Source organism: Myotis yumanensis, unplaced genomic scaffold, assembly GCF_028538775.1.
Source record: "Myotis yumanensis isolate MYYU_CA2020_CCGP unplaced genomic scaffold, mMyoYum1.0.hap1 SCAF_5, whole genome shotgun sequence".
Taxonomy (NCBI): domain Eukaryota; kingdom Metazoa; phylum Chordata; class Mammalia; order Chiroptera; family Vespertilionidae; genus Myotis; species Myotis yumanensis.
The window spans coordinates 80,022,411-80,045,014 of NW_027223756.1; the positions used below are offsets into that span (position 1 = coordinate 80,022,411).

At 44.1% G+C, this 22,604-nt stretch overlaps 2 protein-coding genes across 8 annotated transcripts in view; one reads left to right on the forward strand and one right to left on the reverse strand.

Moving 5' to 3' along the window:
• The window catches only part of SAFB2 (scaffold attachment factor B2), a 45,418-nt gene extending 45,031 nt beyond the window's left edge, over positions 1-387 (reverse strand). The window contains exon 1 of one of the 3 annotated variants that reach the window (XM_070415886.1): positions 108-387. In XM_070415886.1, the coding sequence (XP_070271987.1) occupies positions 108-293 (186 nt within the window). In that variant the 5' untranslated portion in view covers positions 294-387. The remainder of the gene's footprint in view (positions 1-107) is intronic. The other 2 variants (XM_070415887.1, XM_070415888.1) reach the window with 2 other exon arrangements.
• A 262-nt stretch (positions 388-649) lies between these two features.
• The window catches only part of SAFB (scaffold attachment factor B), a 36,968-nt gene continuing 15,013 nt past the window's right edge, over positions 650-22,604 (forward strand). For 2 of the 5 annotated variants that reach the window (XM_070415889.1, XM_070415890.1), the window contains exons 1-10: positions 651-942; positions 4,172-4,256; positions 13,387-13,451; positions 13,537-13,740; positions 15,269-15,331; positions 16,302-16,403; positions 18,823-18,850; positions 19,781-20,291; positions 20,716-20,765; positions 21,700-21,791. In XM_070415889.1, the coding sequence (XP_070271990.1) occupies positions 754-942; positions 4,172-4,256; positions 13,387-13,451; positions 13,537-13,740; positions 15,269-15,331; positions 16,302-16,403; positions 18,823-18,850; positions 19,781-20,291; positions 20,716-20,765; positions 21,700-21,791 (1,389 nt within the window). In that variant the 5' untranslated portion in view covers positions 651-753. Of the gene's footprint in view, positions 943-4,171; positions 4,257-13,386; positions 13,452-13,536; positions 13,741-15,268; positions 15,332-16,301; positions 16,404-18,822; positions 18,851-19,780; positions 20,292-20,715; positions 20,766-21,699; positions 21,792-22,604 lie in introns of all 5 variants that reach the window. The other 3 variants (XM_070415894.1, XM_070415891.1, XM_070415892.1) reach the window with 3 other exon arrangements.

Here is a 22,604-nt window from a genome sequence, read left to right on the forward strand (position 1 = left end):
AGTGGGGGGCGGGCCGCAGACGCCCGGGTCCAGAGGTCGCGGTGACAGGTCCACTCAGGGGCGCACCCCGACCTCCTGCGCCACCCCCGTGCTCCGAGCCCCCTCACCTTCTTGAGTCGCTCCATCAGGACGCTCTTGTTGCCGCCCGTGTCCAGGTTTCGCTTCTTCAGCTCCGCCCGCAGGTCGATCACCCGCAGTTCGCTGAGCCGCCGCGTCCCCGCCTCCGAGGCGCCCGGACCAACCGCGGCCGTGCCAGAACCCGAGTCGCCAGAGCCTGCCAGGGTCTCCGCCATCCCGAGCTCCCCGTCTCCGGCACCTACTCCCCACACCGCCAGCGGCTGTAGCGGCTCTGAGCACAAAATGGCGCCGCCTAAGAGGAAAACGCAATCACTTCCTCCCGCCCAGCTTTCCGGCTGTGCAGGCGTTCTCAGCAGCCACGGGCTAGTGCGCCGACCAACCGCGCGTTCCCAGACACTACGCGCAGGCGCCGTATAGACAACACGCATGCGTCCCGGCCTTTCGCAGCGGGAGGCTGGAGAGACGCAACGCGCCTGCGCACATCCCCCAAGGCTCTCACCACGCATTTGCAGACGCTACCGAGTACCGGGCCTGCGCCAGGTGCGCTTGCGCAGAAGCGAGGCGAGCCGGGGCGCTGGAGCAGTTCTCTGGCAGGCGGCGCCATTTTGTGCTAGGAGCTGAGAGAACCCCGGCCCGGTTCTGTGTGAAGTGGGTGGCAGAGCCCGGGTCCCTGGAATGGCGGAGACTCTCTCAGGCCTAGGCGATTCGGGTGCGGCGGGAGCTGCGGCTCTGAGCTCCGCCTCGTCTGAGACCGGGACGCGGCGCCTCAGCGACCTGCGGGTGATCGATCTGCGGGCGGAGCTGAAGAAACGGAACCTGGACTCGAGCGGCAACAAGAGCGTTCTGATGGAGAGGCTCAGAAAGGTAGAGCCGGGCCCTCGGGGTCGTGGGACTCCCGCAGCCGCAACAGAGTTTCTCCGGTGCCAGGGCCCGCCTCCGGCCCCATTTGCGGCCTGGCGCTCCGTGCTTCTCCCTGCTCCTCCTAGGCCCCGGCGCGGGCTGCGAGCCCAGCCAGGCCCAGGTGCAAACCCTAGCGCCGCAATGGGGCGAGGAAGAGAAAATGTGACGCGACCGGGGAAGTGGCGGTAGCCGCGCAGCTCTAGATGGCGGGTGACATCGACCGAGGTCCTGTTTTCCGCAGCAGCCACTTCGCGGAGGGCTTTCCTCTCGTTGCCTCTTCCCAGCTTCCCCCAAGTGGACGGGGAGCCCTGAAATCCTCACTTCCTGGGGGAGGCGGGGGACCCGGCCAAGGTCACACGGTCGGGGAGAGGAGGCGACGGGATTGGAACCCAGGCCTGCTGAGCCCCTGTGCCCTCGCTGGCCGCGGGAGTCTTTTAGACAAAGATGGATGTTGATTGTTCCATTAGGGCCAACAAGCCTTGAATGGGAGGTTAATTTATAAAGCGAGCACGTCAAGAAAATATTTAAAGGGAAAACAAACCAATCTGGGGTTTGCCATCCCTAGCTCGGGGGTATAACATGGAAGGGAAAGTGTTGTTTGCAAGAGTGACCAGAAATGTAAAAGGCAGACTTGGGGGACACCGAGATGGCTCACCCCGAAAGGCAGGCAGGGTGTGCGCCTGGGCTTAGGGCTCTGTCGGGTCTCGGGGGCTGGATCTTTCGTTTAATCCTCTCTAAGCCTGCTGCTGCTCGTGTAAAAAGAGGGAAACATCGTGCTTTTGTCTCGGGGACTAAGTGAGGTGGCCTGAAAGGCCTTGGCATGTTGCCTGGCACATGTAAACACCGGGGATCTGATCGTTGTCACAAGTCATTTTTTCCTCTGTGTCATTTCCAAAATGGGGGCTGTATCCCCCTACCTTACGGGGTACTGAAGGATAGGTGTGAAAAACGCGGAGTTAAGTCAGTGTTTGCATCCCTTACGTTTTTCTTATTCGCTTCATTTTTTTTTTTTAACCTTTTCCCCACCTAGGTCTTGTTTTTTTTATCTCAGAGAGGGAGGGAGAGAGAAGTAGAAACATCAATGATGAAAGGGAATCATTGATGGCTGCTCCTGCGCGCCCCCTACCGGGGATGGTGCCGGCAGCCCCGCCCGGCATTGAACCGGTGACCTGGTTCATAGGTTAACGTCAACCACTGAGCCCCGGCCAGGCTCCTCGTGTCTTGAGACCCTCTCAGCCTTCACCCCTGTCTCATCCCCTGCAGATAATGTGGTTTGTGACTCATTCCACCCTGGCTCCCAAACAACTGAGGATTGGGGTTTTATTTTGATTGCTATTGAGAGAAAGTAGGTATTTTTTTCCTATTTTTCCAGATAAGGAAGCTCAGGCTCAAGAGTGGTGAGGTGATATGCCCAGAGCCAGTTGGGGCCTTTCTAACTAGAGCTTATATTCTTTCATTATGGATACTAACTTCCTTAACTGTTATTCACTATGAACACTAAATTCCTTTATTCAGAGCAGGCCGTTCATTAACCAAGATGTTTACCTGGAGAAAATGCAACGAGGGTGTGAGGGTTGGCACTTGGGAAGATGTAGTCCATGTTCTTAGCCACCAGAGCCTCCTGGCAACAAAACTGAATTGGGTATTTTTTACTTTTTTCCTCCCAGTCTGCAAGCCTGCAGAGCTAAGATGGGATTGAACCCTCCTGTCAGGCTGGTGGCTGAGACTGGTGTGACTTCAGGAATCTTCCATCACTGTCACCTTTGAGGGGACAAATCCATCCCACTTTTTCCCTCCTTTCAGTTTCTCAAGGACGTGGGCACTACATAAATACCGTGAGCCTATGAACTCATCTACTACATGCCCAAGCAAGTCTGGAATTATTGTTGATCTTCTCTTTCTCTTCCACTTCTGTCATCCAGTTTGTATCCCTTCCTTGGTTTATTTTTCCTGGAAGGGCAAAAGAGGAAAAGATGGAGGGAACACGCAACAAAGTTAATTTGCCTATAAGGATGACTCAGAGCCTTCATTCCCCATAGAGATGACCCTGTAAACACTGCACCCCAATGAGACAGTGAGGGTGAAGTGTACACCTGCTGTCTAGAGCAGTTCTTCTAGTCTCTTAGTGGTCCAGAATTGTCTGTCCCTACCTAAGAGGGTTAGGGGCTTTCTGGTTGTCTGTTCCTTGATCCCAGGGCAGCACTTTGATTTTTTTTCTAGATCTGGCTTCAGAGAGACGGGAGAGATTGTCTTTGCTCCTGATACAGATTAGGTAGGTTTAGGACCCCGCAAGTCCCATTCTAAATTCAGGTAGCAAGCTGGAAACGCCTGAGAATCTGAAACGGTATACAAATAAAATGCAGTATTTGAATTGGATTTATAAGAAAATTATGCTCACTGGATAGTACAGTAAAAAGAGAAAGGGTTATTAGTAAATCCTGAACCTGAAGCCCAGTTTTCTGGGATGTCATCATTGACATGTTCAGTACTGATTTGCTGAGTGTGGGTGGAGCTGTTGAAGTGAATGACAAGTTCCTGGGGTGGGAGGCTGGGCTTGCCAAGAGCTTCTTATAATTCTGTATCCTTTGAGATGAGTCCCTTAGTGGCTGAGAGCAAGACCTTTAGAGTCAGTCATAGATGAGGTACTACATGTCATGTCTTGTTCCGTGCCAACACACAGTAGGAACTCAGCCAGTGAATTGTATTCTATACAGACAGTGTCGAGTGCAGGCGTGGCATGGAGAGGGGTCCCTGAGGTCAGATAGCACATTGCTGGGTGAAGTCATAGGAAAGTGGAGAGGATGCCTTTCCGTTTTTTTTTTAGTTCCATTGAGCCCGGGAATAAGATAACCCAGAATGTGGTGGTAATGTTAAAAATAAGGCGAATGTTTGTTCAGTGCTTGCTTTACATGGGTGCTAGAGTTCTCACACAGCTTTTAAAGGTAAGTACTGTATTTTTATGTAACCGCGTGTTATGGAGTAGAAAACAGATTAAGTAAATCTCCTTAAGACCACACAGCTTAGAACTGTTAGAGTCTAACTCCAGAGCCCTTGCTTCAGTGTGTAGAGCAAGAGAAAGAATGGAAAGGGTGGAGGTGATGCACCTCCAAATCATTGGCTCCGAGCTTCTGTGAAAGTCAAGTCTTTGTTGACTTTCATGGTGAAATTTTTTTCCCATTTACCTTTCCTTTAGGCAATTGAAGATGAAGGGGGTAATCCTGATGAAATTGAAATTACCTCTGAAGGAAACAAGAAGACATCAAAAAGATCTAGCAAAGGTATCAAGGAATTTATGATCACTGCTAATGTTGAGCTTTCTTCAAAACTACTTCCTTTGCTAATATGCCTCATTTACTTGGTTGTGTTTGGGACATATCATTGTATTTTGTTTCTGTGATACTTGGGAATTCAGAGGGTGGAAGGGGCATTTACACCTTTACTCATTTTCCTCTAGATTTCTCAGCAGCCTTTGCTTTTCCGGGCCCTTCACCTTCTTTAAACAAGAGTATTTAGGATGGCTTGAGTCTACTATTGTGGAAACTAACTTCCCTTTTAAATGCTTCCTGACCAAAACAGAGTGGTCACTTTTATAGACATTACTTTAAAAAACTACCTGCTGTATAAAAACCACTTTCCACATAGCACTAATGACACTCATGATCTGACCCAAACCTCTCTTTCCCACTTTGTCCGCCACTACCTTCCTCCCCTACATTCTGGGCTTTCATCAGGCTGCAAAAAATGTGTTTCATTCTCTTGGCCTTCTGTTTTCTGCCCACTCTTCTTCCCTATCTGTCTGTATTCATGTCCTAGTTCATCAAGCAAAAACTTCTGAAACTAGCAATAGCAACTCATGACTCCTTAGGTCCTCTACACTGCCAGGACCTTATATCTTGCTTATGTCATTCTGCAACGTGTCATAACCAGATTGTTGAGGACAGGGGCTTTATCTTCCTTGTTTTTCTTTCCCCTCGGTAATTACTCAGTAATTTATTAACATTCAACTACTGTTTTAAGAAAGAATCTGTTAAAATTGGGCATTTGGACTGTTCTGAATGGTCCCTTGGGTGATTGGAGGTTTTTGCTCAGGCTCCAAATCAAATTAAATATTTATATTACTTGGCCAGGGATGAAGAAAGAACTGGTTTTGAAATGTCCAAGAAGCAGACACCATTGTCAGCCACACAGTGTGGTGTAAGCTGTGGGAGAGCTGCAGTTGTGACCTCACTTTGGAATGAAGTCACTTCTGTGGTCCATGATACATTGTGTATTTTTGCCTTTGTCCAAATAAATGTCTTTGCCAAGGGAAAGTGTACTGGAAAATCAACAGAAAAAGACAATTGTAGTGGGAGCTTTTGAATCTTCTTTTTGCTTTCCTTTTCCATTAAAAAAAATTGTACTACCTTAGCCGGTTTGGGTCAGTGGATAGAGCATCAGCCCATGGATTGAAGGGTCCCAGGTTTGATTCTGGTTAAGGGCACATACCTCAGTTGCAGGCTCATTCCCAGTCTTGGTCGGGGTGAATGTGGAAGGCAACTAATCGATGTGTCTCTCACATGATGTTCCCCTCTCTGTGTGTCTCCCCCTCCCTTCCACTTGCTCTTTTAAAAAAAAATCCAAGGAATAAAAATCCAAAGAAAAATATCCTCAGGTGAGGATTAACCTCCTCAAAAAAAAATTATACTAAGGTTTTTGAAAATACAGACTTGGCATTAAGTAAAATGTAAAAAAATTCCTTCTTAGTAAGGAGGAAATCTAATAAAAGGTTGAGCATGTTTTCTGAGACTTTTCTGTGTGTATGCAGTCGTTTAAAAATAAAAACATCAAGATGCAAACACATCTATGTAAATGTATTCTTCTTTCTTTTTTTTTTTTTTTTCAATATATTTTATTGATTTTTTACAGAGAGGAAGGGAGAGAGATAGAGAGCCAGAAACATTGATCAGCTGCCTCCCGCACATCTCCCACTGGGGATGTGCCCGCAACCGAGGCACACGCCCTTGACCGGATTCGAACCTGGGACCTTTCAGTCCGCAGGCCGACGCTCTATCCACTGAGCCAAACCGGTTTCGGCAAATGTATTCTTTGCTTTATAAAAAATAGGTCCTTCCCTGGCCGGTATCACTCATTGCTTAGAGCAGTTGCTCTCAACCTTCCTAATGCCGAGACCCTTTAATACAGTTCCTCATGTTGTGGTGACCCCCAATTTCATTGTTACAAATTAAACATAATTAAAGCATAGTGATTAATCACAAAAACAATATGTAATTATATGTGTGTTTTCCAATGGTCTTAGGCAACCCCTGTGAAAGGGTCGTTTGACCCCCAAAGGGGTCGAGACCCACAGGTTGAGAACCGCTGGTTTAGAGCATAGGCCCATGCACCTAAGGGTCGAGGTTTCAATTCCCAGTCAAAGGCACTTACCTGGGTTGCAGGTATGTGTGGTCAGGTGTGTGTGGAGGCATCCAGTCGGTGTGTCTCACATTGTCTGTCTGTCTGTGTCTGTCTCTCTCTCTCTCTCTCTCTCTCTCTCCCCCTCCCCCTCCCCCCCCCCCTCCTCCTCTATTCCTCCTCTCTCCCTCCCACTCTCTCTAAAATCAATGGAAAAAATATCCTAGGGTGAAGAGTAACAAGAAAAGGGTCCTATACAAAATATTTTATTTTTTTTTTATTGATTTCAGAGAGGAAGGGAGAGGGGAGAGAGAGAAACATCAATGATGAGAGAGAATCATTGATCAGTTGCCTCCTCATCCCCTACTGGGGATCCAGCCCACAACCCGGGAATGTACCCTTGGCTGAAATCGAACCCAGGACCCTTCAGTCTGTAGGCTGATGCTCTATCCACTGAGCCAAACCAGCTAGCTCCTCTACAAAATATTTTATAGCTAGAGGCCCGGTGCATGGAAATTCGTTTACTTGGGTGGGCCATGGGGGGGAGGGGGGAGGGGGGAGGGGGGGAGCAGGCAGAGGGGAAGTCCCTCAGCTGGGCCTGCGCCCTCTCGCAGTCCGGGACCCCTTGGGAGATGTCCTACTGATAGCTTATGCCCTCTCCCTGGGGGATTGGGCCTAAGCTGGAAGTTAGACATCTCTCTGGCAGCCCGGGAGGCCTCAGGGGATGTCCACCTGCTGGCTTAGTCGGACATCCTTAGCCCTGCTGTGGAGGCAGGAGAAGCTCCAGCCACTGCTGCTGTACTGGCCAGCCTTGAGCCAGCTCCTGGCTGAGCGACACTCCCCTGGTGGTCAGTGCGTGTCATAGCGACTGATAGTTCCCTGTGGTTATGCTTTTGGGGCAGTGACTCTCAACCTGTGAGTCGCGACCCCTTTGGGGGTCGAATGACCCTTTCACAGGGGTCACCTAAGACAATCGGAAAACACATATATAATTACATATTGTTTTTGTGATTAGTCACTATGCTTTAATTATGTTCAATTTGTAACAATGAAAATACATCCTGCATATCAGATATTTACATTGTGATTCATAACAGTAGCAAAATTACGGTTATGAAGTAGCAATGAAAATAATTTTATGGTTGGGGGTCACCACAACATGAAGAACTGTATTAAAGGGTCTCGGCATTAGGAAGGTTGAGAACCACTGTGTTAGGGTCAATTTGCCTGTTACCCTTTTATTATATAGGTTGTATAGGATAGGACAGGACAGGATAGGATTGGATTTGCTTTTTTCACTTAACGTGTTAAGGACATTCTTCCAAGTTCTACAAGTAAAAGACCTTATTCTTTTTAAGTAGGTTAATAGTAATCTTTCATATAATGTACAATAATATGTAGCTCTTCAGTCTCCTTGGTACTAGAATGTTGAGATTCTTTTCCAATTTTCAGTCAGCATATCCAATTTTCAGTGCTGCCATAAACCAGAAATGTCTCTGTGGTTAAAGAAATATATTTTTTGTTAATTAGAAGTAAAATTTTGTGATCAAAGGATATGTGCATTTTATTTTATAACAGTTATTCCAACAGTCTATGCTGGTCAGTCTCTCACCTAACAATGTGAGGGGGTGTGCTTATTTCTTTAAACTCTCACTTAATACTGGGTATTATCTTTTATTTTTACCACTTATGTAGAAGAAAGATATTTTGTTGTATTTATCTGCATTTCTCTGCAGGTAAGGTTTTCATTTGCATTTCTTCACAGATTAGACAGTTTCTGATAATTGACCATCTGTATTTATCAAATTGCCTTTCCATGCCCTTTGCCTATTTTTTTACTGGGTTGTTTGTCTTGTTGACTTCTAAGGACTATATAAAATGTTGCAATTGTTTCTTTCCCAGTCTGTCATTTGACTTGTTTGTGGTGTTTTGATTATTAAAGTTTTAATTGTTAATTTAGGCAGTGCTGTCAACCTATTCTGTATGTTTTCTAGATTTTATGTTGTGTTTTTAACATATTGAAAATATTCTACATTGTAGAGCTAATAGTTATGGTTTTATTTTTACATTAGGATGTTTAATTCATTTGGAATTTATTTTCACATATGTTTTGAGGTAGGTAGGGATCAAAATAAGGAATAGTTCTGTCAAATTCTTCTTGCCCAGTCACACTCTCCCCTACTCACCTCCCCCACAAAATTTTGTGATTATTGTCACCATATATTTGTTTTGCCTGCTCTGGAACTTCATGTCAAGTAGAACCATTCAGTATAATCACTTTTTTAAAAAAATAAATATTTTATTGATTTTTTACAGAGAGGAAGGGAGAGGGATAGAGAGTTAGAAACATCGATCAGCTGCCTCCTGCACACCTCCCACTGGGGATGTGCCCGCAACCAAGGTACATGCCCTTGACAGGAATCAAACCTAGGGCCCTTCAGTCCCCAGGCTGACGCTCTATCCAATGAGCCAAACCGGCTAGGGCAAGTATAACCACTTTTGTGTCTGGTTTCTTAGCCCAGCAAAATTAGTTTTATCTTGAGCTTTATAGTACATTGTGATATTTTTTATTTTTTTATTTTATTTTATTTTATTTTATTTTATTTTTTTGGAAGATGGCTCCAGCTAATTCTTTTTTTTTTTAATTAAATCTTTATTGTTCAGATTATTAAATTAGTTACTCTTTTTTTCCCACCATAACTCCCCTCCACCCAGTTCCCACCCCACCCTCCACCCTCACTCCCCACCCCCTGTCCTCATCCATAGGTGCACGATTATTGTCTAAACTCTTCACTCACCCCCTCACCCCTTTCCCCCCCCAAGAATAGTCAGTCCATTCCCTTTCTATGTCCCTGATTTTATTACAATCACCAGTTCATACTGTTCATCAGATTATTTATTCACTTGAGTTTTAGATTCACTTGTTGATAGATGTGTATTTGTTGTTCATAATTTGTATCTTTACCTTTTTCTTCTTCTTCCTCTTCTTAAAGGATACCTTTCAGCATTTCATATAATACTGGTTTGGTGGTGATGAACTCCTTTAGCTTTTTCTTATCTGTGAAGCTCTGATAGCTTTGCTGGATAAAGTAGTCTTGGTTGTAGGTTCTTGGTATTCATCACTTTGAATATTTCTTGCCACTCCCTTCTGGCCTGCAAAGTTTCTGTTGAGAAATCAGCTGACAGTCGTATGGGTACTCCCTTGTAGGTAACTGATTTTCTTTCTCTTGCTGCTTTTAGGATTCTCTCTTTGTCTTTTGCCCTTGGCATTTTGATTATGATGTGTCTTGGTGTGGTCCTCTTTGGATTCCTTTTGTTTGGGGTTCTATGCGCTTCCTGGACTTGGAAGTCTATTTCTTTGACCAGGTAGGGAAGTTTCCTGTCATTATTTCTTCAAATAGGTTTTCAATATTCTCTCTCTCATCTTCTGGCACCCCTATAATTCGGATGTTGGTACGCTTGAAGCTGTCCCAGAGGCTCCTTACACTATCTTTGTATTTTTGGATTCTTTTTTCATTTTGCTTTTCCGGTTGGGTGTTTTTTGCTTCTTCGTATTTCAAATCGTTGACTTGATTCTTGCGACCCTCTGGTCTGCTGTTGGGAGTCTGTATAATATTCTTTATTTCAGTCAGTGTATGCTTAATTTCTAGTTAGTTCTTTATCACAACATCGAGGGTCTCATTAGATTTCTTGAGGATCTCACTACATTTATCGGCGGTCTCACCAGTCTTTTCGAGGGCCTTATTAAATTTATCAGCGGCTTCTAGACAGTTCTTTAAAGACCTTAAAAGTGTGGTTTTGAACTCTATATCCAACAGTTTGCTTTCCTCCAATTCTGTCGTCTGTGTCCTGTTTCTTTGTCTCGGCACTTTTTATGCTTCGCTGTGTCGATAGAGTGCCTTTCTGTGCTAAATGTCCCAATTACCTGAGGTAGACACTCTTGGTGCACCCCCTTGTGGGCTTTGTGCACAGTCTTGTTGTAGTTAAGCCTTGATTGTTGTAGTTATCACTGTGAGGAATTGACCTCCAGGCCAATTGGCTGTGAGAATCAGCTGTGTCTGCAGTGGGAGACTTCTGTGCTGGAGACACCCCTCTGGGGCTAGACTTGCTTCAATGGGGCTTTGGTGCTCACTGAGTCTACCCCCTGAGTGTGTCTTTTATGGTTCCACGGAGCTGTAAACTGGATGGTCTCACTCTGACCTCCGGGCTTCCTGGCTCCTGGATGTCTAGGGAGGTGCTAATCTAGCCTTTGCCTGAGGCTATCCAGCAAAAGCCTCCCTGCAGGGCTTGGGCAGGGCGGGTCCCACGGGATCAACAGGGTGGGGCTATTAGTTATGGCTGCTCTCAGAGGCTCCACTTCTCAATGTCCTGGTAATCGCCGCAAGTCCCTCCGACAGAAATGTGCCCTTGAGTTCCAACCGATGCCAGACAGTCCCGCTTCTCCCGTATGAGTCTGGGTCCTTAGAGACTCGCCCGGAACTGGAGCTCAGAGCCTGAGACTCCCTCCCGATTGAAAACGACAACCACGCCCTCAGCCACCAGCCCGCTCGGCATGCACTCCGCACCTTAGTATTTTACGTCCGCACTGTGCCCCCTCTGAGTCTCGGTATGCTTTTCTCTTTCCTTCTAGTTGTAGAATTTCTACTCAGCCAGCCTTCCTGTGGTTCTGGATGATGTCTGTTCTGTCTTTTAGTTGTATTTTTGAAGTGGTTGTTCGAGGCAGCAAACTCCGGTGTTTACCTATGCCGCCATCTTGGTTTCTCCTGCTTTTTAAGCTATTACCTGTACTGTGCTACTGGGTCTTTTGTTTGTGTATGTATGTGTTGTTTTTTTTCTAACTATTTGAGAATAAGTTGCAAGCATGTGCGCCTTTGCCTTAAATACTACATACAGTATTGCCTAACAGCAAGGACATTACATGGCATTAGTTCACAAAATCAAGAAATTAACTTTGATACAATTCTGTTATCTAAGCTTAGACCTTATTTAGATTTAGACATTTTTTCCAGTAATGTTCTTCATAATTCAAAAGGACAATCCAGGGTCATGCATTTCATTCAATTGTCATATCTTTGGTTTCCTTTATGCTTCATTCACATTGAAAATAGTCAATCAGGTACACCTGAAACTAATATGATACGGCATGTCAACTGTAATTGAAAAACAAAAATTTAAAAGTAAAATAGTGAATTGATTTAATTTTAGCAAACCTAACTCTAGAGACCAAAAATTTATTTTCCCCATAAATTTTTTTATTTTGTTATGCCTAATAATTTTCATTCTGCTTCAGCTCTGTCATTTCTGTTATTATTTACATGTTTCTATTTTGCTCATTTTAAATAACCACCTATATACGGCTGTTTAGATGAAAGTGCCAACAGTCTTGCCTTCTGTGAACTGTTATAAACAGTTTACAATAAAAATAAAAAAAATAAAAATCAATGGAAAAAATATCCTTGGTTAAAGATTAAAAAAGAAAGGAAAAAAATTACAAGGTTTGCCCTAATCTGTTTGGCTCAATGGATAGAGCGTCGGCCTGCGGACTGAAGGGTCCCAGGTTCGATTCCAGTCAAGGGCATGTACCTTGGTTGCGGGCACATCCCAGTAGGAGGTGTGCAGAAGGCAGCTGATTGATGTTTCTCTCTCATCAATGTTTCTAACTCTCTATCCCTCTCCTTTCCTCTCTGTAAAAAAGTCAATAAAATATATTTTTTAAAAAATATGGAGACTTCCTGGCCCATGTGGTTTGATGGTTAGAACATCAGCTCATACACTGAAAGGTTGTAGGTTTGATCCCTGGCCCCAGTAGGGGTGTGTTCAGGAGGCAACCAATTGATGTGTTTTACATTGATATTTCTCACTCTTTCTCTCCCTCTCTCCTTTCTTCCACTCTTCCCTCTCTCCTTCCCTTCTACTCTCTAGAAAAAAAAAATCAATGGAAAAAATATCCTCGGGTGAGGATTAACAACAACAAAAGAATATGGACATATGTTCACAACATGTTAAAGGAAAGATTATAAAATGACAGTATAGTGCCATTTTTATAAACATAATACATCTAGTCTATTGATAGCAAAATATGGGAAGACATCTGTATACGTCAGTGTGTGACAACATGAGAGCTAACTCTAGGTAGTAGTTATTACTGGCTTTTATTTTCTTTAAATATATATATTTTTTATTGATTTCAGAGATGAAGGGAGGGAGAGAGAGATAGAAACATCAATGATAAGAAAGAATCATTGATCGGCTGCCTCCTGCATGCCCCACACTGGGGATCAAGCCCGCAACCCAGGCATATGCCCTGACCGGGAATTGATCCATGACCTCTTGGTTCATAGGTCGACGCTCAGCTACTGAGCCACGTTGGCCAGACTTTCTCCTACTTATTTATGTTTTGCTTTATGTCATTGTTTCTGTGGGAAAACAAGTTTCATGTTTCTTACGTAAAAAGCAGCATATTTGTATAAGATACTATTCTCCCTATAACCAAAGCCACTTGATAAGAAAGCCAGGCCTGAGAAAGGTCTGTCCTGCTTTCACCTTACTAAGAACCAATTTCCAGCTCCTCATACTTCCACATCCACAGCCACTGGATAAGAATAGAATCTCGTCTGCTTAGGTGGTAGGGGGTCTGCCTTGTCCAGAATAGCCTTACCATTCCTGGATTACACAGTGTCAAGTACCACAGGTGTTTTAGGTGGCCATTTCTGTAGTGCTGAGGGCCTACAAAAGTCAAAAATTATTTCTTCTGGCCCTAGCTGGTTTGGCTCAGTGGATAGAGCATCAGCCTGCAGGGTCCCGGGTTCAATTCTGGTCAAGGGCATATGCCCAAGTTGTGGGCTTGATCCCCAGTAGGTGGTGTGCAGGAGGCAGCCAGTCAATGATTCTCTCTCATCATTGATGTTTCTCTCTCCCTCTCCCTTCTCTGAAATCAATAAAAATATTTCAAAAAAAATGTATTGCTTCTGGAAAATGCATGTTATTAATCTTCTGCTTTGACAATTATCTCTTCAGGACGTAAACCAGAAGAAGAAGGTGTGGAAGATAATGGGCTGGAGGAAAATTCTGGGGATGGACAGGTATGTGTAGCATTGACAGTGACTCTGCTCAGTGATGGACCAGTAGCAGTTCATTTGTTGATGGCTATGTTTTGTTATGTCACAGGAGGATGTTGAAGCCAGCTTGGAGAACTTGCAGGACATTGACATGATGGATATCAGCGTGTTAGATGAAGCAGAAATCGATAATGGAAGTGTTGCAGATTGTGTGGAAGACGATGATGCTGATAATCTCCCAGAGTCTCTGTCTGATAGTAGAGAGCTAGAGGGAGAAATGAAAGAGCTTCCTGAGCAGCTTCAAGAACATGCTGTAGGTACTCGGTAGTCTCTAGAACAGTGGTTCTCAACCTGCTGGTCGTGACCCCTTTGGAGGTCAAACGACCCTTTGCAGGGGTCGTCTAAGACCATCGGAAAACACATATATAATTACGTATTGTTTTTGTGATTAATCACTATGCTTCAATTATGTTCAATTTGTAACAATGAAATTGGGGGTCACCGCAACATGAGGAACTGTATTAAAGGGCCGCGTCATTAGGAAGGTTGAGAACCGCTGCTCTAGAATGTGCCCTGAGTGCATCAATTCCTCAAATGTCATAGTAGATGAGAAGTGGAGTATATGCTATACATTTGCAGAATGCTACATTAAACGTTTCAGGGACATTATTGAAGGCCTGTCTGCCAGGCATTAGGCATTATGTTCTTTAATTGGTGGGGGGTCTGGGGGGATGTTAATCCTCACCTGAGGATATTTTTCCCATTTATGTTTTAGAGAAAAAGGAAGGGAGGGCAGGAGGGGAGAGAGACATTGATTAGTTGCCTCCCTCACTCACCCTGACAGGGCCAGGATAGGACCCGCAATCAAACCTGAGACCCTTTTGGGCATGGCCATCTCTAACCACTTAATCACGCTGACCTGGGTTGTTTTTTAAAACAACAGTATGACAAATAGGTGGGATTATGCCCATTTTTAGTTGAAGAAATTGGGGGTTTAAAAAGTAAAGAACTATCTCCAGGATCATAAGAGGATAAGAATCAAGACCAGACCAATTCCAGAGTCCATGTACTTAACTCATGCACCATGTTGTCATGGTACCATTTATTATTTTACTTTTATGAGGAAAAATTTGCTAGGTATACAGAAAAAGTGATGGATCACTGGGGCTTTTCCAGTCCTCTGCTTCTGTCCCCATACTCTGATTTGGAAGTTGATAATGGTAGGAGGCAGGGTTCTCAGAGATGCCATTCCATTCGGGGCAGTTGCCACCTCAGGTGCAACAGCCCCATTGTCATTGGCATCCAGGTTTCGGGAAGGTGGTGGTGGCCACTGAAGTCCAAGAATCTACTCCAACACCTGATTCTGGGCATTGTTCCTTGAAGAGTAGTCTCCAAACCTCATGCTCCAATCTACTTGTAAAGTCTATGTACTACAGTAGCCCCGCTTATCCATGGGGGTAGGTTCCAAACCCCCAGCAGAATCACACTATATTGCTCTTTTGATTTCTGCACTATATTCAGAATTTTGTCAGGTGATTTTTAAAAATTGATTTTTAGAGAGAGGAATGGGGAGGGAGAAAGAGAGAGAACCATCAATCTGAGATGGAAACATTGATTGGCTGCTTCCTGCAAGCTCCTTACCAAGGATTGAGCCCACAACCCAGGCATGCACCTTGACTGGTAATCAAATTTTCAGTACACGAGACACCCCCCAACCATCTGAGCCACACCGGCCAGGGCTGTCATAAGTGATTTTTCATGGCTGTTACTTGTTATTGTATAGATGTTCCATTATGTTACCTTATTGATGTATTAAACTGTCTTCTCTGTTTATTTTACAGCTAGAAGACAGAGAAACTATAAATAACTTAGATACTTCATCATCTGACTTCACTATATTACAGGTAAATTGTTGTGTCTCTCAATAATTATAGCATCAGTGGTTATACTACAGTTTCTGGAAACCACTGCAGACATTGTGTTGCACTCCCAAGGAAAAGTCATTCAAGGTTTGTTAACATTGCCTACTTTGTCAGCATCTTTAGAGAGGGTTTTGCTCCCCTTCCCCTAAATACAATGTACCTGTTGCAAAGGACTCACCATCTTGACTTCCCACTCAATTACTATGGCTTCCCTGTAACTGAGAGGGCATATTTGGGAAAGTTTTTTGCTGATTTGATTGCTGAGGGCATCCTCTGCAGAAAGACTGTTAGGTCAAATAGCAAGGGGGGCTCCCTCCCTAAGGAAGATTGATGGGGTCCAGACTAGGATGCAGGGGGTGGTAGGGTGGGCAGAGCACAGACATCACAGCTGGGACAGGTGGATTTCAAGGCTTCTATTTCTGCCTTTGAGAGTATTTCTTATGGAAAATGCAAGGAATTTTTTTGATTACTATATCATCTTGACTGTTTCATTACCATCTGTGTAAATATTAAACCTTAGATGAGAACAAATGAGATGTGGACTAACTTACAGGTATGATTTCAATAAATTTGGGTCTTGAGTTTCCTTTTAATGTTTCTGCCAGACTTATATGTATGTGAACTGTTGGAATAAACTTACTTGGGTCTAATTTTTAAATTTTTTTTAATCCTCACCCAAGGATATTTTTTCCATTGATTTTTTTTTTTTTTTTAGAGGGGCGGGGTGCAGAGAGAAAGAAACATTAATGTGAGAGACACATCAACTGGTTGCCTCCCGTACACGCCCCAACCAAGACCAGGGATCGAACATGCAACCCAGGTACATGCACTTGACTGGAAATTGAACTCACAGCCCTTTCTTGCACAGGCCAGAGCTCTAACCACTGAGTAGCTGGCCAGGGCTTGCGTCTTATCTTTTTTTTTTTTAATATATTTTATTGATTTTTTACAGAGAGGAAGAGAGAGAGATAGAGACTCAGAAACATCAATGAGAGAGAAACATCGAACAGCCGCCTCCTGCACACCCACCACTGAAGATGTGCCCGCAACCAAGGTACATGCCCCTGACCGGAATCGAACCTGGGACCCTTCAGTCCACAGGCCTACGCTCTATCCACTGAGCCAAACTGGTTAGGGCTTGCGTCTAATTTTTAATAGAAACTTTTTTGGTTTTGTTTGTTTTTAATATATTTTTATTGATTTCAGAGAGGAAGGGAGAGAAAGATGGAAACAACAATGATGAGAGAGAATCATTGATCAGTTGCCTCCTGCATACCCACTACTGGGGATCGAGCCTGCGACCCAGGCATATGCCCATGACCGGAATCAAACCCATCACCTTCAGTTTGCAGGCCAACGCTCTATCCACTGAGCCAAGCCAGCTAGGGCTTTAATAGAAACTGTTCTAAGGAAATGAAAATACAATTAGCTTATTTTAGTCCTTGATTGTTTTTATTGTTTTTTTTTTTTTATGTCAACTGTGCTGCTTAATTAGAACACTTTTCAGATAAGATCTCCATTTGCTCTGCCAGGCAGGGCAAGGTTGGTTGTCACTGGTTAAGTGACCCCAGCCTCAAGGAGTATGCAAACCTCAAAAAACAAAACTTTGTGGAACCCAGCTCACCTTAGGGCTGATGTCTCTCCAACTGTGAAGAGATGCATTTTATTTATCCCTATGAAAAGAAAGGAAGAGCCAGGTCTGGTTGTTTCATTGAGTTTTTGTTCTAGGTCGAAGACTCCCAAGTTAAAATGGAAAGCATATAACCCTTTCCAGAGACAAATAGGAATATATTCATTTTTTCTTTAGAAAAAGTTAAGGAGAGAATTGTTCTGCCTGGAGTGATCCTTTGTTTTGCTCAGAGTTTTACTTCCCAAAGTGGCATATATTATGTTAAAAACAAATTGATTAATAGTTAAATGAAACTATGAATAAAGTGAACAATTTCCTAGTGCTTCCTAGAATGGCAGGTCTATTCCCAGGGGAAGATACAGACCATCCACAACCATTTATGGGGTATATGTGAAGTACCTGTGACGCGATGGTGTGGATACAGACATGAGTGAGAAGAAAGACTGATCTCCATCCTCACGGGGCCCGTCCTCCATGCGTGGAGTACACACATAAACAGAGCATTGGGAATTGGCCTGACTGGTACACAGCCTTTGCTCAGATCTGGGCTCTATGTGCTGTGTGTTCTTGAGCATGTTTATCAGTCACTCTGTGCCAGTCTCCTAATCTAAGAAGAAAGATGATACTAATAGTTCCAACCTGCTAGTACTGTCTAATGATTAATATATGTTTATATAAGGTGTTTAAATTTGCACCTGGAACCTAGTCAGTGCTCATCAGTATTGACTGGAATTCTAGAATAATGTACCTTGTGCAGAGCTAGGGAACAGGGATTACATATTGAGAGAAAGGCCCTTCATTAGTGGGGCAGCCTTTGAAGCCATTCAGGATGACCTTTCTATGAGCTGAGGACCCCTGACCTAAATGTAAGACTTGGCTGGGAGTGAGGTCAGGGCACAAGTGGGCCTGTTGGGGAGGGAGGTGGTGTGAGAGGCCGTTGCTAAAGCCCTTAGGCCACAGAGGGACATGTGATCACCATGGTGGCAAAAGTGCAGACAGATGGAGATGGGAATAGTAAACCAGAGGCTATTGTAGGTGAGGGATAACAATGGTCTAAATTGACAGGGCTTCCTGAGAAGGGTTGGAAGGATATTTGGGAATTGGGCCTGGCCCAGTAGGGACCTTGATTGTAGGAGATAAATGTAATCCTGGAGAGCTCTCAGGTGACAAAGGGGTAGCTGTGATACAACTGCGAAATAACAGTTTAACGACATGTGCCTGTATTCCCTCAGTCTTGTGAATATTCTAAACTAATGCTATATTAATTAATGAAAACCTGATTGTTTGCTATGTGTCAGGCATTCTGTTAGACACTAAAAGTAGAAAAATGAAAACACTGTTCTCCTTGCACTTAAGAGTTCTGCCTAGAGCAGTGGTTCTCAACCTTCCTAATGTTGTGGTGACCCTCAACCATATAATTATTTTCGTTGCTACTTCATAACTGTAATTTTGCTACTGTTATGAATTGTAATGTAAATATCTGATATGCTGTATGTGTTTTCCGATGGTCGCAACCCACAGGTTGAGAACCGCTGGCCTAGAGGGACAGATAGGCATGTGATCAGTTCATCACCATGAAAAGTGAAATGTTGCCAGGCACTGGGGAAACAGCAAAAAATGAAAACCAGATACCAGGTTCCTTGAGAGTAGCCTGAAATGTGGGGTTTGGGCCCAGAGGAAGGAGCTGGAATGCTAGCTGTGTGGGCTCTTCCTTCACGAGCAAGTTCTCCCCCTGTTGCATTTGTGAGTGCTCTAGTCTGTGTTTTAAAAATTTCCCTTTTAGTTATTGCTATCTAGCACAAATCTTATTATTTTATTTTATTTATTTTTGTTTTTTTCGCAGGAAATTGAAGAGCCATCCTTGGAGCCAGGTACTGTTCAATGAAAAATTTATCAGCGGGGGTTTGGAATCATTCTAGTTTTCCACCTTCTCTAATTTGAATTCTTAAATTTTAAAAAGTTGCCATAATATAGTATACATTGTTCTAAAAGTTTACGATCCAGAACATACCAGGATCATAGAGATTGGAAACCCAGCCATATCACCAGATCTGTGAAAGTGGCTAATTTCTCATTTTGCAAAATGTATTTATGAGATCTCATGCCTTTTAAAATATAAATGGCACTTAAATGCATGTAGAAAGAGTTTGCATGCCTCTCGAGCTAATACTGCTGTACCCCACAAAACAGATCTTGTGATATTGGACAGTACCTTAACTTTATGGTTTTTAATTCAGGCAGTGCAGGTAGAGGTAGGGAGATAAATTTTAAAACATTGAGACATAACTGGATTCCAGAAGAGGAAAGAGTTTCTTCATGAGAATTCCAAACAAATACTATTCACTTTCTGGACTTCAAATATCTCAGAGCACCGATGGAAGAGATTCTGATTGTCATGTTGGACTGTTCTGTTAAAAGAAATTCAAAGAAATTTGGAAATTGAGCTGTTCAGTGAATGGTCATACATTCAGTTAAGCAACTTGGACTTTGGAAGCTAAATTTGGAAGAGTCATATGTAAACGACGACAGAATGAAGACTGTCAAGAATCAGCCAGAAGGTTTTGGGGTTAAATCTCTGGGATGCTTTTCTCTTCCATGTAGCGTGGCAGCTTACTCTAGCAGTCGGTTGGAGTGCAGGTAGTGTAACCAGTGTAACGTGTGTACCCGCGGGTTTTCCAATCTCTGTGTAGCTAGCAGTTCTCTTCGTGTTAGTGTGGCAGCCGTGCCAGTTCCACATTTGTGATTGCTTTATTTCCCTGGTAATTAAACCTTGTGCCATTCTATTCCTGTTAAATCCGTAGAAAATGAGAAAATACTCGACATTTTGGGGGAAACTTGTAAATCTGAGCCAGTAAAAGAAGAAGGTTCCGAGCTGGAGCAGCCATTTGCACAGGATACAAGTAGCGTGGGGCCAGACAGAAAGCTTGCGGAGGAAGAGGACCTTTTTGGCAGCGGCCACCCGGAGGAGGGTGATTTAGATTTGGCCAGCGAGTCAACAGCACAAGCTCAGTGGAGCGAGGCAGACACCCTGTTAGCGGTAGTGAAAAGGGAGCCCGTGGAGCAGACAGGCGGTGACGAGAGGATGGACTGTGAGCCTGTAGGGCTAGAGGAGCCAGTTGAGCAGAGTAGTAAAGCCTCAGAGCGCACAGAAGCCTCTAGCGAGGAGGTCGCAGAAGCGCCCCAGGAAGCCTCAAGCCCAGACCCCAGAGATAGCAAAGAAGACGTGAAGAAGTTTGCTTTTGAAGCTTGTAATGAAGTCCCTCCGGCTCCTAAAGAGTCCTCAGCCAGTGAGGGCGCTGATCAGAAAATGAGGTTTGTTTTTTCTCAGTTTTAGACCAGACGCTATCTCCTTTTCATTGGTCGTTTAATGACACACATAAGCTGTTTTTTCTACAATTGGCCAGCCAGACTGATGAAACTGTAGTTTACCTCTAAAGAATGTTTTATTTCTCTTTGTTTATTTTAAACTGATTATATAATCTTTTTTCTTTTCTCAACCTGTCATGGTTGTTTTCTTTAATTCTTCCTAATTATCTTTAGCCCAGCCGAATTAATTAACTCCTGTGGGTGTGAAATCTTATGGTTAGGTCAGATTTCCAATACAAGTTTGTCGGGGTATCATTTTTTTCCGAACTAAATTTCGGGTAGGTATGCAACCTCAGCACATATTTTATCATTTTGAGTTGGTTTCCTCTCTGCTTCTTCCTCCTGGAGTGACATTCTTTTTTCTCTCTAGTTCTGTCGAAGATGACTCAGATACAAAACGGCTTTCCAAAGAGGACAAAGGTAGGTCCCTACGGCAGTCTCTTGCAGTGTATGCGGCCTCAGCACTAGTGTGGTATATTAGTGCATTTCTCAGCCAGATGTGTCTGGTGTCTTACATGGGGCCTTTTTCCACTCCTGCTCTTCACTCTGCATGTCCTGGGTAGTGGGGAGCAGGCCAGTTCTTCCGGGTTGATGTATTAATGTTGTTTTCACGAGGGCACTTTGGAAATGGAAAAAAATCATCTGGTGTCAGATATCCTGGGGCTACCTGGTATTTCAGCTTTATCAGCACCTTACCTCTTTATTACAATTTTTTTCTTTAATTGAAATTTTACTATCCAGATTCATTCTTAATCAGTGTTATAAAAAGAACCATAGCCTGACCGGTTTGGCTCAGTGGATAGAGCGTCAGCCTGCAGACTGAAGGGTCCCAGGTTCGATTCCGGTCAAGGGCATGTACCTTGGTTGCAGGCACATCCCCAGTAGGGGGCGTGCAGGAGGCAGCTGATTGATGTTTCTCTCTCATTGATGTTTCTGACTATACCTCTCTCTTCCTCTCTGTAAAAAATCAATAAAATATATTTTAAAAAAAAGAAAGAAAGAACCATAACTGGGGTAGGTGCAAAGTATGTGTCACCAGAAAAGAGCCCCGAAGTGTTTTGACACAGATACCTGCATTCTTTGTTCGAGAGCCACCTTACTGGGTTTCATGATGTGGTTTGGTAACTTTGAGGGAATCTCCATGATCCTAACAGCTCCTGGCTTGCTGTTGTAAGTGGCATTGCTGCAGGTCCTGTTGGGCCTAGTGTGTCACTCCAGTTGTGTGAGGACAGTGGGCTTTGGGGGCTGCTGGTATCTTGGACAAGTGGGGGGAACATATGTGGTTTCTAATGACTAAGACTCAGGATATTGTATTAATTATATTCTTGACCAGACGCTGTGTTTTTTTAAATAGGTCGTAGCAGTTGTAGAAATTTCTGGGTTAGTGGACTTTCTTCCACCACCAGAGCTACAGATTTGAAGAATCTTTTCAGCAAATATGGAAAGGTAAGACCAAGGGTTTTCTGGAGAAGATGTCTTTAAGCCAAATTTACTATAGCCTTTCTATGCAGATTACTGTCCTCTCAGTGACCACTTTGACACTTTGCTGTTCTTTGAGCTCACAGCTCATGGCCTGTGCAGGATCACCTACCCCTCTATGTGTAGAGGTGACAGATCTGTAGAAGCTCCCAGACCCCCTCTACTTTGTATTTCTTCTCCCTCATCCTCTGCCCCCAAGCTACCACTTTTTTAAGGCTTCAGGACTTAAACCCAAGAAGGGCTGCAGGGGTTGTAGCAAAGGGCAGGGTGGAGAGATGCTGTCAGCACTTCTGTGAGACAGTGGTAACTGCAGGACAGCACAATTGAGGCTGTACACATACAAGGCCTCTGCATCTTGACCAGTGACAGGTTCCAGCTCTGCCACTCACAGTTGTGTGGCCAGGTTCATGTCACTTCCCTTATGGGACCTTCTGTATCATCTGTACACCGGGGGACCTTCCATTGCTGCCTCCTGAAGATGGTATGTAGCTATAGGAGAGCTATGGATGCCCTGCCTGTGGCCCTCATCTGTAGCCTGATTTTTAAAATATATTTTTACTAATTTCAGAGAGGAAGGGAGAGTGAGAGATAGAAACATCAATGATAAGAGAAAAGAATCATTGATCGGCTGCCTCCTGCATACCCCTTACTGGGGATCAAGCCCGCAACCCAGGCATGTGCCCTTGACTGGAATTGAACCAGGGACCCTTCAGTCCACAGGCCCATCCTCTATCCAGTGAGCCAAACCAGCTAGGGCCAAGGATATTTTTTCCATTGATT